General features: G+C 38.1%; 1 protein-coding gene across 1 annotated transcript in view; it reads right to left on the reverse strand.

Moving 5' to 3' along the window:
* The window catches only part of pde8b (phosphodiesterase 8B), a 45,562-nt gene extending 44,451 nt beyond the window's left edge, over nucleotides 1-1,111 (reverse strand). Inside the window, exon 1 of the mRNA XM_085464305.1 lies at nucleotides 163-1,111. Coding sequence (XP_085320431.1) covers nucleotides 163-444 — 282 coding nt within the window. The 5' untranslated portion in view covers nucleotides 445-1,111. The remainder of the gene's footprint in view (nucleotides 1-162) is intronic.
* Nucleotides 1,112-15,542: the final 14,431 nt, after the last annotated feature.

Below are 15,542 nucleotides of genomic sequence, written 5' to 3' on the forward strand. Positions count from 1 at the left end.
GCAGCCAGATTTCTAATCCCGGACCCACAGGTTTGGGCCTCATCAACTAACAAACAACAACAACAATGGCCCTCTCGCAAGTGCGCTTTTCACTCACGACTCTGCTGATGCGGTGACCATATGCCAGCACACCCATGTTCGGTTCTGTCACAGCCACTGTACCTTGACGCTGGTGTGGCTGGTCTGCGTCTCGGCCTCGATGCGGATGTGCCCTCCGCTGTTCTCCTTGCGATCCCGGCACGAGTTGTTGCGCGAGTGCCGACTCTGGTAGGTGATGACGGAAGGGATGGTCTCGGCCGCATCGGTCTTGATGAAGAGCCCGTGGAGCGTGGTTGCGTTGCCCTGAGAGATGGTGGTGGTCTGGTGGGGGGAGTTGGATTCGTCTGAGTCTCGGCAGTAGATCACCCCGCTCTGAGAGACGTGGATACTGGGAGCGCAGCCCATACCTCAGCGACGTGCCTCCGGAGTCAGATCCCAGATAATAAACACCGACTCGTGGGTACCACCTTCCTGTTGTCCACAGCTGCCTGCACACAGGCTGCTTTTTTCTCCGGGCATCGGCTGCAGGGTCGAATCGCTCTGTTCTCCACACACCTCCGTTCGAGAACATCAAGGGAGGGAAAACGTGAGATGTAGATAATTATTTAAAACATGCGACCTACGAATTCGGTTTTGTTCCCAAGCTCCCGCTATTGGCGGATTTTGGACTTCGACTTCATATTGAGGACAAAATGTGTTTCAGGCTATGATCTAAAGCTTCCCGATAACCCGTTCTCCCCGCCGGCGCTTCCATCAAATGACCCGGACTAATGAATAAAATGAATAGATGGTCTAAACCACCTGGCGGCTCTTCATCACCTCTTGCTTCATATCCGGCTTTATTTCTCCGATCGTCCTCGGTGACATGGTCGCATTATCGGCCTGTGATGAGTAGCCTTTATGAAATCTCTTCTATCTCTCTACTTTAGCTATTCTGCTTGCTGATCATTGGCCACGGTCCATCTCCCTCTCTTCCTTTCTGCTTCCTAGTCTCTCTCTCTCTATCTCCATCATACCAACATTGTATAATTTTTGACTCTGCAGAAAACGAGCCTTCATAACTCCCAAGAGGCCATGCTGTGACTCCAGGGGTCCTTTAAAGCCCCACGTGAATTATGCATAATGCTATCACAGTAATGGGGACCTGATGAAACACCACTTACTGTTCAAACAACCCCCTGCCTCACCTTTAGGCACGTGGTTAATTTAGAGAACAGGGTATATTTACTCTTCAGCCGAAATGGGGGGGGGGGGGGGGGGGGGGGACATAATTGTTTCTTGAAGAAAATGTTTTATAAAATGTGCTTATAGACCATTTTTTATTGCCTTTTGTTACAGTTCTGCTGCAAAAATAAACTAGCGTTTGACATGTAAGCACAATAATCATTATAATATTTCTATTTAAACATTCTACTATTCTTCCACTCAAGATTAGGATAGTTGGTAATAACGTGCTTATTTGTTTATTGAATGTGATGCTAACTGGATCAGAAATTCTGTAAATGCCAGTTATTATTTGATATTTTATAATTTATCCTTAAACATAATTATGTTTTTCAACTGAGTATCTAAGCAGATGTGTCACATAATGCATTTAAACTGTAATAAAACTGCACTCCATTGTATTTTGTATTAAACTATTTGCTTTGATATTTTGGATAAAAAGATATTATTATTTTCCATCACTAAAATTAAATGTGGGCTCTAACAATGTGGGCTTGTTACCGAAGCGTGACCCGGTGATGGGTGTAATCTTAAACCTCTCTGGTCAGTGGTCAGTTCTCCATATATATATATATATATATATATATATATATATATATATATATATATATATATATATATATATATATATATATACATGTGTGTGTGTGTGTGTGTGTGTGTGTGTGTGTTAGGGAACAGGGCATTAGGGAACAGGGCATTAGGGAACAGGAAGTGAAGTATAGAGCTGAATAGAATAGAATAGTCACAAAGCAACATAAATTCATATTTGGCACATTTGGCTTTAGAGTAAAAAAATTGCAGTCTGTAATAATACAAGAATATGACAACCAAAAAAAGTCTTCAAAATGAAAGCAAAATTAAAATAACCATCTTCCATGACATCTTATTTAAAATATTCACAGCTGTAGGAATAAAAGATGTTTTTGTAAACCCTTTTCTTACCCAACACGACTACATAACACCAGTCTGATGTTAACAACTGAAAGGACTGATGGTGGGGAATTAATCTGACCTGATGTATAACTCAGAAGTTTTCATGATACTACTTGCATATTGCTGGTATTCCATTACTGAGTTCATGATGGCCATAGCGTCCAGGTCTGAAAATCATAGCCATAACTACAATGAACATGCATTTTTTTGTGGCCCCTGGGGGCGTTACCTGTGGTAGCAGAAATACTCCAGTTTCTTTGGGAGAATGATCCTCTGCCCTGACCTCTGCAAATACTTTCCTGATGTATTTATTGTCTTAATTATACTTTTTAAGTCATATTAAATAAAACATTTAGTGCACGTTAGTCCATATATATCAGAAAAAGAGATTTTTCAGTTTAAGCTAACTTGTGACTAACAACTGATTAGACAACAAGAATGTGGTTTCACAGTCAGATCCACCTCTAGTTTGTCATACATGCTTTCAAAACACCAAGACGGTGACAGCATGAACACTCAACCCGAGGATTCAAACTGAACCTCACCAGCCAGTTGGTGATGTCATGGTGGCTATATCCATCTTTTATACTTTGCACTTTTTGGTAGGCTACCTATTACTACAGGATGCAGAATGACCATCAAAACAAAATAACAATATTTCAGGAAAGGTACAGTGATGATTTCTACATCATTAATAAATGCCTGATATACAGTCCATGCACAAACTCTTAAACTTACTGTGATGTTTAATATACTCATTCAACATGTGATAAACTTATTTTGCTCTGGACATACAGTCAACTGCATATCATTTACTTAAAATCTAACTGCACAGTTTATTCATATTAACTTATGTTAACTTTGTGCTTTAACTAACTAATTTAACGAGGTACTTTGTCCTGAATTATTTTTTCACACTAGCAATTAAGGACTTAAACCACTAACACACTTTGCTCAATATTCTATTATTATTTTCAAGTTTCAATCATTTTAACCATCAAGCAAAATGAATAAAAATTACATGAACTGCTTAATAATTCCACAAACAAAAGAGTTTTTGTTTTCTTTTCATTGTCACTTTATGCTGTGAATTTGAAAGCACTGGATGACAAAACAAGCAAACTGAAGACATTGCCTTGGGGTCTGGGAAACTGTGTTGCACTTTCCCCCCCCTTTTTTGTGAATTAAACAATAAATTAGTCAATTAAAATGATTTTGAGGCCATACCCTCCATTATAATTTGTAAAACTTTACAAATATGAATGACATAATCTCAGAACATATAACAAACATTTGTTTAAACATATTCTTACTTAGTGCTGCATTTAGCCGTAAGCAAAACAGTCATATTTAGCTTTTTATTTGCAATCACCCACCCTTTATTCATTTAGGCAAGACTCCTAAATGAGGACTGCACATAAATAAAATATTATTTTTCCAATCTATTCTATAATGTTTAAAAAAAATTGCTGGTATATTTCGTCAGTGGAGGGGGTAGTGTTAAAACCTTTCGAAAGTATTCCTGCTGATAGTGCTTTAAAACAGTTATTCATATAACTGTATGAATATAGGGAAAAAAAGGCTAGCCATCAAAACAAAGCAAAAACATATACAGTTACAGAGTGTTTTCTACATGAGAATATATTAAGAGAAGCACTTTAGCAGTGCCTCTAGCAGCAGGTCTGGTTTATGTCCATGTGGGCAAGCAAAGCATATAATTTCAGTGAATGATTCTCTCAGCATCACTTCAGCCATTCCATCCACATGTACCACATAACTATACAACTGATTTGATTTATTGACCTGACAGGTGATCCCTAGAGACAGACACATAGAAATAAGATATGGAAGAAATGGTCCCATACTTTTGGAGGTTTAATATTCAAAGATGAATAGGGAGAAGTGAAAAAGCTGTATTGATAAAGTTTTTGTCCTTTGTCAAAAGTAGCCACGTAGTACAGTTAGTAGTTGTTTTAAGCTGCTTTCCTTCTAATTCACATTCACTATGGGATAGTTTACTTTTGCTCAGCAAAATATGTTTATTTATATATATTTATTTAGACATTTATAATATATAAATGCAAATAATTAATTTATAAATTCCATCCATCCATCCATTCGCTTCCGCTTATCCTTTTCAGGGTCGCGGGGGGTGCTGGAGCCTATCCCAGCTGTCATAGGGCGAAAGGCGGGGTACACCCTGGACAGGTCGCCAGTCTGTCACAGGGCCAACACACAGGACAGACAACCATTCACACTCACATTCACTCGCACATTCACACCTAGTGGCAATTTGGATTATCCAATTAACCTATCCCCACAAGCTGCATGTCTTTGGACGGTGGGAGGAAGCCGGAGTACCCGGAGGGAACCCACGCAAACACGGGGAGAACATGCAAACTCCACACAGAAAGACCCCGGCCTGATGGTGGAATTGAACTCAGGACCTTCTTGCTGTGCGGCAACAGTGCTAACCACCGTGCCACCGTCTTTATAAATTAAGTTAAAAAAACCATATAACATGTAACTACACTAAACATGTGATTTTCTTATAATTAGTGTTACATAAGTAACTCTATTGAACCACTTAACAGTATGTAAAAAACACTGAGCTCTCACAGTTGCAACATTTGAAAGCTGTGTACACATGCTGTCACACATACGTCACTAATACTACAATGTTACATTCAGTTTTTTTGTTATCAGCTGCAACAGCGTAGCACTATTTCCCTGTGTGATACTGTGTGTGGGTGTGTGATCATGACAAAGGCAATTTTGAGCACACTGGCAGGAGTTTATGTGTCTGTCAATGCATTTGTCAGCACACTAGCGTCAAAACACTTCAAGATGCAGTCATAAAACTTTAGTGGTGTCTAGCTGAGCGTAGAATAAAGATTATGTTTATGTGTGTATATGTTTGCACTGATTGCCTTAACAATGTGTGTAATCCGACCCAGTAAAGAATGCCAGAAGTAGGGGCTTAGATAAAAACAACAAACATTCTGGCACAGTTTTTTGTTTTAATCTGGTGTGTAGTTTGTTCAATTTCACACATGTATGTAGTCCAAGAACTCACTGATGTCACTCCTGTGAAGTGATCGAAATATGGTCTCTGGTTTAAGGATCTAAATAAATAATAAATATATGGATACCTAAATGAATACAATTCCTCTAACGCTGTTTTTAAATACAAAATGTCTGGTTACTTGCATATAAGAGCACTGAACCTACAGTGAAACCTAATTTTACTTGCTCAGTATGCAATAGGCTTCTGCTTAGAAGGCCCTCTGGTGGCCGAGCTCATAAACTGCTGGTTTACATGGTAAATAAACAGAAAGAAACACAGTCAGGTGGTTGTACAGGATAAAATATCCTCATACGTGCTGAGGGTTCGTCATCGCAGCTCTTCAGTTATCTAGGCTATATTTTAGGGGAAAATACTTGCTTTTCATTTGCCAGCTTGGCTGACGACAACTACAAACTATGTAGCGATGTTAATGAGCTTTTCTGACGTGGTCTGCTCAGAGTTTTACACATGACGCGTATAAAACAAGACAATCTAATTTATGATTTGATTATTTAAATAAAACAACACAACGTTGTTTTTTTCAAGAACTACACAGAAATAAAATAACGGCTATGTTCCAATTAAGAACAGATACTACCACTTTTCACGGTAGTAAGTGTAATTTATAATCTTAGATTTCAGCCTGTATTATTTCCTCTTTTTTAGTTCCTTGCTACTAGCCTTAAGCTATAGGCAGTAAGTCTGGAAGTGTACGGTGACAACTAACATAAAGTTTTTTCACTTTAAGCCCAAAATAAGAGTTGGATTTACTTCGGCAAGCGCCTACCTTTCGTGGTCCATTAGGGGGGAAAGACTCTGGTGACAGTCCGCTCATGTTTCAAAATCAAATATTTTGTCCTTCAGTATATAATGCAAGCAGCGGGGAGTTTAAGTAAGCACTGGTCCACATCTGAGACCTGTAGGAAGAGCGGCAGAGTTACGTGGAGCTCCACAGGTAGAGAGTGCTGGATGGTTAGTTAGACGCTGGCCTCTGAACTCCATAACCTAGGTTCAGATTGCACCGGGCAGGCCCGGTGTCCGTGCGGCCCTAGTGCCCTTTACACGGCCTGGTGAAAAGCAGTAGTAATGTGATATTCTGTGAAGTTGACACAAAAAGAAAAAATGGAAAAAGTTCAAAATTTTGTATAAAGACATGTAGGAGGCATTCATACTCCACCATCAGGTTATTTAAAAACCAGTATATCTGACAGTTATAGTCAGCACCGCCTGAGCTCACTTTCCAGTATTCAGCAACACATTTTCAATATAACTTTATGTTAGTAATAATACCTGTGCATCCTTGTAATTTTATAATCTGCATTTACCACAAACTGCAGTCTATTTTCAGCCTGTCCCAAGTCTCTGCCTTATGGTATATTATTATACAGCGCACAGCATATTATATGACTATTTGAAATTGAAATCTCAGAAGCTCAGAAGAGTTTATCAAACACCACGATTGCATAATTTGAATCTGGAAAGTCATGTGAATACATTTCTTTCACCAGCTGCCGTGATACTGGCTGTACTTCCTTTTATTTGTTTAACAGCTTTAAAGTGCTCTGCTTCTAAAGAGCTCATTATCATCATAAACTGTGTTCCTATAGATTAAACTACCAAAAGAGATATTAAGTATATTTAACTCCACCCTTAGCATCTACAACAGTACAAGACTACTAATAGTACTATTGGGTTAATCAGATGCAGTATTTGATTTGCATGTTAAGCAAAGTTATTATAACTTTTTAAAAAATCACAATGTAGTAATTTAGTTTATTTTTAGCATGATTTTGCTAATTTCATACTAAGAGGGATTTTCAGGAGGAAGACATGAGAACTTTAGAACAGAAGACAAACTGTAGCACAGAAATGCATAATCAGTTTGTGAAATCCTCAGACTCACAGTCAGGTAGACATTAAAGTCTCAATATGCAACAATGTCTCCTTAGACTAAAGTGACCAACTGTTAAAGAGAATCTACCTGTCCCCCCTTTAATTTTAGTTTCTTTTGTAAGTGCATAATTTTGTTTCAGTACTTTTTGTTTGTGTGTCTTCACACTTGCAATAAGTTAACAATAATAACACTGACAGTAAGACACCAGCTTTTACAGTCAGATAGACAGACTGTTGTTGAGACTGAGTCAAAGTAGTAAAATGATATTCTGATTAAAAGGGACCTTCAGAAGTCAGACTTTCTGTTGAATTATGCATTTAACCTTTCCTGTGAGAAATAAAAGCATATAGCCTACAATAATGACACATTAGTGTCCTGGACATGTATTTGTCTGTGTGAATACAATTATTTTCAAGACATATTTAAAAAAAGAAAGAAAAAAGACAAGAAAAGCAGAATGTTTTGCATGTAATATATAGTATTGCTTCAGGTTTGCTGCTTGTATACTGGCTGGGAGTTTTTATGTGTGGAGTTTGGAGACATGCATTAATTGGTGATTCTAAATTGGCTATGAATCAATGTCATCTCTGTTTTAGCTCTGTAATAGACTTGGGCCCTTTTGATGGTGTACATACCCTGCTTTTTGCTCTGTGACAGCAGAGGATAGGCTCCAGCTCCCCGTAGCTCCTAAATCAAAGAGGAGGATCATAAGATGAATGCTTTTTTATGATAACTGCAGTGGAGATAGACACAAAAATTGCAAGCAGAGAGGTTAAAGAAGAATTCTCCCTGAGAGGGAGTGGAATGGGGGCTCCATGTGATCATGTGGTCTTAACCACTGTGCCTGGAACCTGAAAAATCATTTGAAACTGAAAAATAATGGACGTCATTTTGTTATTCTTTAGGCTTTTATCTCCACACTATCCATATTAAGCTTGCTGAAATCTGATACAGTAAAGTAAAAAAAAAAAAAGCAATATGATCCTTAATAATCTACATATTTACAAGTTTTGCTGTCTTGTTCAGTTTCATCAGTGGACTCTTTAGTACTATCACTAAACAAGCTGTAGGTCACATACAACTGGAAAGTGGGATGCAAGAAAGCGAGGGCTTAAAATTTTTACGTCACTGATTAAAATGTTATGAACAATATTTACAAATGAACACAAGAATATTTACTTTCAATTCTGGAGCTTGAAATTTGCTAAATGGTAAATGTGCTTTGTGTGTTTTTTACTCTGTTTGAGCACTCCAACCTACTTCTATGTTTAAGTGCTTCCTAGCAAACATTCACCTCCTGATGAATGCATCAGGAGCAGGTTGGGGTTCAGGATTATGCCCAAAATACTGAACCTGAGAACTGCAGACTGGATGGACCGACCTTCTGAGATGACCTGTTGGATGTCCTGAGCCACAGCCACATCCATTTGCACAAGTCTTCTTCCGCAACATTTCCAGATATGAATTTTATTGAAACATTTTATATCTTAACCACTTATCCAGCTGAGCTTGGATGTTGTTTAGTCAGCAGTCATCACAAGGTTAACCACACACACTCTCGCCAGTTACTCTAATAAGCACGCTTTTGGATTGTTTCCTAGAGAAAACCCACACAAACAGAGGCAGAACATCCAAAGATCACACAGGAGGTGGGAACTCAGAACCCTCTCGCTGTGAGGGTGCCTATCTAATGAAATGTATCTCATTTTGTGAGTCAGCAACACTGCGTGTGCATACAGTTTGAGCAGAAGCTGAAGTTAGAGCCAGCACATGCATTTAAAATATGTCATTTGTAAAGAGTGAAGATGCATGATTAACTTTGCAAATGATAACTTTCAGCTAACTGTTAAACTTCTGTCTTTTGATTTGCACTGAAAATTCACAGAAACATTAATGATCAGTAAAATATGTAAAAGCTGGTGGACAAGCTGAAAAAGGTGGATGTGAGTTACAGGTCCATCATCCAGCCAGCAGAGGGCATGAGAAGTACAGTGGATGACTTCCCATTACTGCAATATATACTGACCATTGAGAAGTTTTTCTTTTTCTTTAATATTATTAAAAATTGTTGACTGTGTGGAAAACAACATATGCAGTAGTTATAATAAATATAAACACATGTAAAGGGCTATAAAAAGGCTTGCACCAATTTTGTCTGCTTAAAAAATGAGGAAATACCTTTCTAGGAAGACACCTACAAGCTAAAGATGCTGAATATGCTCTCACCCTGTTTACCAGGAAGCTGGATTTTAGTCTCTTCTGCCTAACGTGCAAGAATGTGTAGCTTAAACTGTTATGACATAAGCAGGCCTTTGTTTCTCTAAATCTGAATTATGCATGGCTGAACTGAATCCTTCTCACACACACACACACACACACACACACACACACACACACACACACACACACACACACACACACACACACACACACACACACACACACACAAAAGCCTACTTCATCCATCAAAGTGTACAAAACATAAGCCTTTGTGTAAGTGCGTGTGTGTGTGTGTGTGTGTGTGTCTTTGTATGCATGTTTGTCCAAATATGCATGAGTCCATGGATACATACCTTTCGGTTCAATCATCACTTTTCTCTGTGGATGTCACTGTGTAGGACTGTTTCATAGAAAGCAAATGTATTTTAAGATTATTGCATTATTATTATAATATAACATTGCTGATGTAATAATACATATTCTAACAATTTCTCACCCCAGAAATAAATCTGATATGTATGTTCAGTGGTGTAAGAAGTGTAATATTTCTCTGAAATGAAATGTAAGTGTATTAGTATCATGAAAAGTAAACAGGAGGAATACGATACAAACAAATTCGAGTTGTCAGTGGAGCAGGATACAAACGTGTTATTAATATCCCTCCAAAAGTTGTCATGTTTTCTTCACTGTTTATGTTTGTGTCTTCAAATGAGCCTTTAGTGTATTTTTTAGTAACAGGGTAATATCAACAGCTGTCCCAAGGATCCACAGTTCATTGCTTCTCTACACAGAAAGGCCATGACCAGATGGTGGATTTGAACCAAGGACCTTCTTGCTGTGAGGCAACAGTGTACCATCACACTACCCAATATATATAACATTTTTTTCAACAATCTACATCATACAGCTCAAAGACAAGCTATGTTATGCTTGAAATAATATCACATCAAAGCATGTAATAGACACGCCGGTCCACTGTGTCCTTTTCACGCTTTGCCTCTCCAAAACATGAAATGTACACTCATGCAGAAGTTGTACTAAACTGGAATAACAGCAGAGGGAGGTATTTTATTTCAAGCCAACATGAAAATAATCATGAGAAAGTGTTTAAACAGAGTTATTAATGCACTTACATGTAAACATATATTATCCCCATAGCTAATGATCAAGTACTTTGTGGCTTTAAATATATTATCTCCCCCTGCTATTAATGCAACTTCTGCATGCCCGTCCATTTCATGTTTTGGAGAGGCAAAGCATGAAATGGACACGGTGGACCGCTGTTGCCTTAATGCTCTGTGAACTGCAAAGTAAAGAGCCTGCAATATTAATCCAACAGTCTCATTTGCCTCTCATTTGTGAGTGTTATGTATAATTGTGTATTTGTTTGCATGTATCGGCTTTAAAATAACAGTTCATGTAAGTTCCAGGAGCTGCTTTGTGGTTTGGATATCACTTAGGATAATTAGCAAAAAGAAATCCATACAGTAAAGCAGAATTTTTTAAAATCCATTATTAAGTTCTCTATAAAGAGGGTCATTGTTCTCAGTATCTTCCACTGAAAATTCAGTTCAATTAGTGCTAATGAGGCGGACAACACCACAAAGTCACAAAAATATGGATAGAAATTGTAGCAAGATTATACATTAGTGGCAAAGCTTTATCAGTGAGATGAACAGGTACTGGTAGATGTGTCTCTGCATGCCCCCTCAACAGGTGGTGATTGAAGAAGATGGCACTGTGGCTTAACAATAAGCTCAGAATGATATGATCAAACCTGGACCTGTTCAGCTATTTATATTGGTGTGAGCATCAAACTGTAGAATCGGGGGACTATCTGTAAGGTGTGACAATTTATGGTGTGATGAGAAATGCAATTTTTTTATTAATGAAAATATATTAGCGCCAGAAGAACTGCAATTTTGCTAATGATTTAAGTTTTCATTAACTGACTTTCCAATGATTGTGAAGCCATTCATCAGTGTCAGAGAAGAGCAGATACAAGACAGTGTCAGAGTCAAGTCACAGCGTATCAGTCACACTGTTTGGCTCCTGTGAGGCAACATGTTCAGAATTTGTATTGGCACATTGAGTGCTGTTATCTGTACTATGCATTTATCTGTTTTGGCACATCCATCTTCCCAAGAGAATGTGTTATAATGATTTGTCCTTTAGCTCAACCAGCAGGTCATGGTTTCCACTGACCTGCACATTATCTACACACAGTGGATTAACACTTTGTTGTCTGTCAAGGATATTATCGAAAAACCACTGAGCTGGTGTCGTGAAACTTGGAAGAAAAATGGGGACCAAGCAAAAACAGAACCCAGTACATTTTGGTTTGGATCTTTAAAGCTGTCATAGCTCATTTGCTTTGTTTGATGGTGAGGTTTCCAAAAGCCCTTCTAATTATTATTGTTAATAATTTGCCATTTCATTGTGTACACAGCATTCTGCAACATACGTTCTGTGTCAATGTTTTTGGACAGAGTGATGGATGGATAGATGGATGGATGGATGGAACCGATACTAAGTCCGTCTTTTATGTAAATTCGATGGACATCACCTACGCTTAGTGACCCCTGCTACTCAGCAAAAAGTCTTACTGCCAAACGAAAACCTACAGAATCCCTCAGATGGCCAGAATCTTCTCAGATTAATTAGCTCATCAAAAGACTTTTTCCACACATGGCTTAAAAGTGACAGAAGATATATTGCTCGAATGCTAGAACGATAACAATTTGTGTGCTTCGTGCAAAGTGTATTTGCGATTGAAAATATATGTTCTTTGCAAATTATGTGCATGTAGAATTTCTACCATAGAAACGGCCACAGTATATTTACAATAATGAAAAACACTTTGCCTTTGTTAGCAGTTAGGTCCCAGCTACCAGGTGAGATGCATATAGCATTTGACATTTATTACTATTTACAATAATAAACAAAGGATAAAAGCTTGTTTATTACACTCCATTTAAAAAAATGGTGTGTGCCTGTTCAATATGCATAGCAAGAAAAAGATTTAATTTGTTTGCATTTTAGCCTCTATGTTTTTACTTAAGCGTAATACAGCCGACTAGCAACAGCTTGACCACAGCTCTGCCTCACAAGAGAGTAAAGACACAGTAAACTCAGCTCCTTTACTGTTTGAAAGGCACTTAGATTAAACTTTTATTTGGTCAACATGATGATAAGCTTTTATAGACTGATGTCTATCATCTCTGTCAGGAGAAATTAAAATCTCACCGAATAAAACTTAACTTGCATATCTCTATGATGCTCTTTTAAAAAGGCAAAGTTTCTGGTTTCTTCATGAAGTTTGGATGGTAGTCCAAATGTCTTTAATGACATTTGCCATATAACTAATTCCATTACATAACATTTAACTAATAGTCCATTGACAATCTGTAGTTTGAGCCAACATAGTTGTTTTGTATGGATAACTTTAAAAGCCAAACCATGCTGCTTACAGACTACTTCAAATCACTGAGAAGAATTTAGGAAAAAAACCCAAATGCACAAAACATCTTCTTGAATCTCTTGCAGTAGGAATATCTTATACAGTTACCCATCACTTTATTAGGTAAGCCTGTTCAACTTCAAAGCAACATTAACATAAATATCTAATCAACCAATCCCAAGGCAGTGAACCAATCCTCGTGGGCATCATCAAAGATGATATGAGTGACTTTGAAGGTGGCATTGTTGTTGGTATCAAGCAGGCTGGTCTGAGTATTTCAGAAAACAAAGTATTCCCTCTCATTATTATTAAAATAATATTGTTTATATCAATATATTACTATATTTGCTTTTTAAATAATAACCTTGAACAGTGGGGGGACAGGTATGCAATTACTTTTACAAATGCTATATTGCAAAAACATACATAAAAATTCGATTTGCCTTAAGGGTGTGTGAAAATACAGTAATACATTTTCCAGTTTCTTTAAACATAGTCTTATCTTGGAGAAACAAACATGTTGTTTTGAGTGTGGATTACACCGGCATTAGAATGGATTGACCTTTTCAACAGCCAGAGGCACCTGCAGACCTCAGGGACTGAGCCCAGACAGGTGGGAGACAAGTATTCTGTGTCCTTGACTCTTAATGAGAATGCAACTTGAAACTTTTCACTGCAGTATTGCACTTTACACAAATAATGTGTGAATATGCCTTTTCAGACCCGGAAAATAAGCAAACATTCTTTACAAATGCAATTTGTTTTTCTGTTAAATCATATTAATTAACTATGGTATGAGTTTCTCTTGGATGAAAAATTTTAGGATGACATTTTAAGACACTGCGTGGTGTTTTGTGTTTGGCTCGAGTTTTCTCACCCTAAAAAACAAGTCAGACTACAGTGCTGAAAGCCCCCAGGGCTTGTTATGACTACATAACATGAGGCAGGCGTAGTGAATGAACTCTGGGTGAGAAGTGAATGGTGTGGAAAACATTGAAGGTTGTTACATGAATCAGTGTTTTTTTGGTATAAACTTCCCATTAACCAACTGTGCTGTGAGACAATCATCCTCTGTCTCAGCCTGTGTTAATCTAGTTTCTGTTGTGTTTGACATTCTCTACATTATTATTTGAGTTAAGAGTAAGCTACACTGTTAGTTTAACTATATATTTGTGCTTAATCTACTAAAAAGTACAAACAGTTTTTGCATACATTCAAACAGTCCAGAGTAAGAATGATCTGACTTTTTCATTCATTTTCTTCAGTCCTTATCCAACTTATCCAAAGCTGACACTAAGAAAGCGACAGGGTACATCCTGGACAGGCCACAAGTCTGTTGCAGGGCTAGCACCATGCCTCAACAGCACTATCTGTATTCATAAAGGAATGGAGATGGTTAGCAACAACACTCAGGTAGGTTGTGGTGTGTAAGGAAGAGGACTCCCTTACTGCATTTATTTATATTGTATTGTCTGTATAGCACTTTAGAGCACACCTTTCACTTTATTAAAAGCACCTTATCAAGCACTTTATGTAGCATTGCACTTTAAGCATGGATTTGCACACAAGAAGTTTAAATATTTATTGACTATTTATTGGGAATTTTAAAATCAGTTGGTGGCCTTGTTTCAGATCCTGCACAGCTGCTCCTCATCAAGGAATGTGGTGGTTGTCTGTCAGGAGAGAAGAATGGTGATTGAGATTGTGATTAAGGTTTACCAATAAGGAAAACTAAGGCAAATGTGTGTGTGAAATCTAGGGATAAAAGTGGTGCAAATAAGTGTTTGTAAGTTAATGATTACTCACCTTTCTTGCCTGTGTCCTCTTCAAGGTGTTTGGGCAAATGTTTCCCCGGGGGTCCAAACACCATTTAAAGGTTCCGGGAGAGACCATGGGTAAAGAGTGTGGTGAATCTTTTTGTGCTTGGGTTTCTGGGTTTTTATAATATTGGGTTTTGTGTAACATTAAAGTGTGAAATATTTATTAATATGTAAATGTGAAGATGTATTTATGTATTTATTTATTCTTATTGATATATTGTATACTGTGGTGGAAGGTTGGGATTTAAGAATTTACCTGAGAGTGGAATAATGGTTAAGTCTGTGACAGCTGAACATATTTAAGGCTGCCAGTTGTCATTAGGGGATTTTTGTGCTGTGAAGAAGCTCGACAAGTTAATTGTTTTAAGGCGAGCCATATAGCAAATAAATACTTTGTTCCACTACACTTGCCTTGGTCTGTCTCACTGTGTTTCCAGCCGCTAAGGGCTGCCCTGTTACAAGTGGTGTCAGGAGTGTGTCACTCATGCCACAGTGAGAAGATGATGACAAGAGGTGGAAGAAAGCCAGGCCAAGAGGAGCAGCCTGATGAAGGAGTTGGAGCTTCATCTGAGCTAGAGGCCATGGCAGCAACAAGCCCTGAGGACAAATTGGAGGAGTTAACAGGGTTGGTGAAATCTCTTATGCGGTCTCAAGCAGCCAGAGACCAAAAGTGGGAGAAGGATTTGTCACGTCAGGAGCAAAGGTGGAAAGGCATGCAGCATCAATTTCAGCAAATCCAGCTAGTTAACGCTGTAACTGATAAGCCTGACCCACCAGAGGCGCCAGCGCCCCCTACAACATCTGAAGAACAAGAACTTGGATTCAATGGTGAAGACATTCCAGTGGCCAGTGGGTCCAGGTCTTTAATTGAACCAAAACTTT

The sequence above is a fragment of the Copadichromis virginalis genome, linkage group LG7 (assembly GCF_057382275.1).
Source record: "Copadichromis virginalis isolate Kocher_CV1m ecotype Utaka linkage group LG7, C_Virginalis_male_GT1.1, whole genome shotgun sequence".
NCBI classification, from domain to species: domain Eukaryota; kingdom Metazoa; phylum Chordata; class Actinopteri; order Cichliformes; family Cichlidae; genus Copadichromis; species Copadichromis virginalis.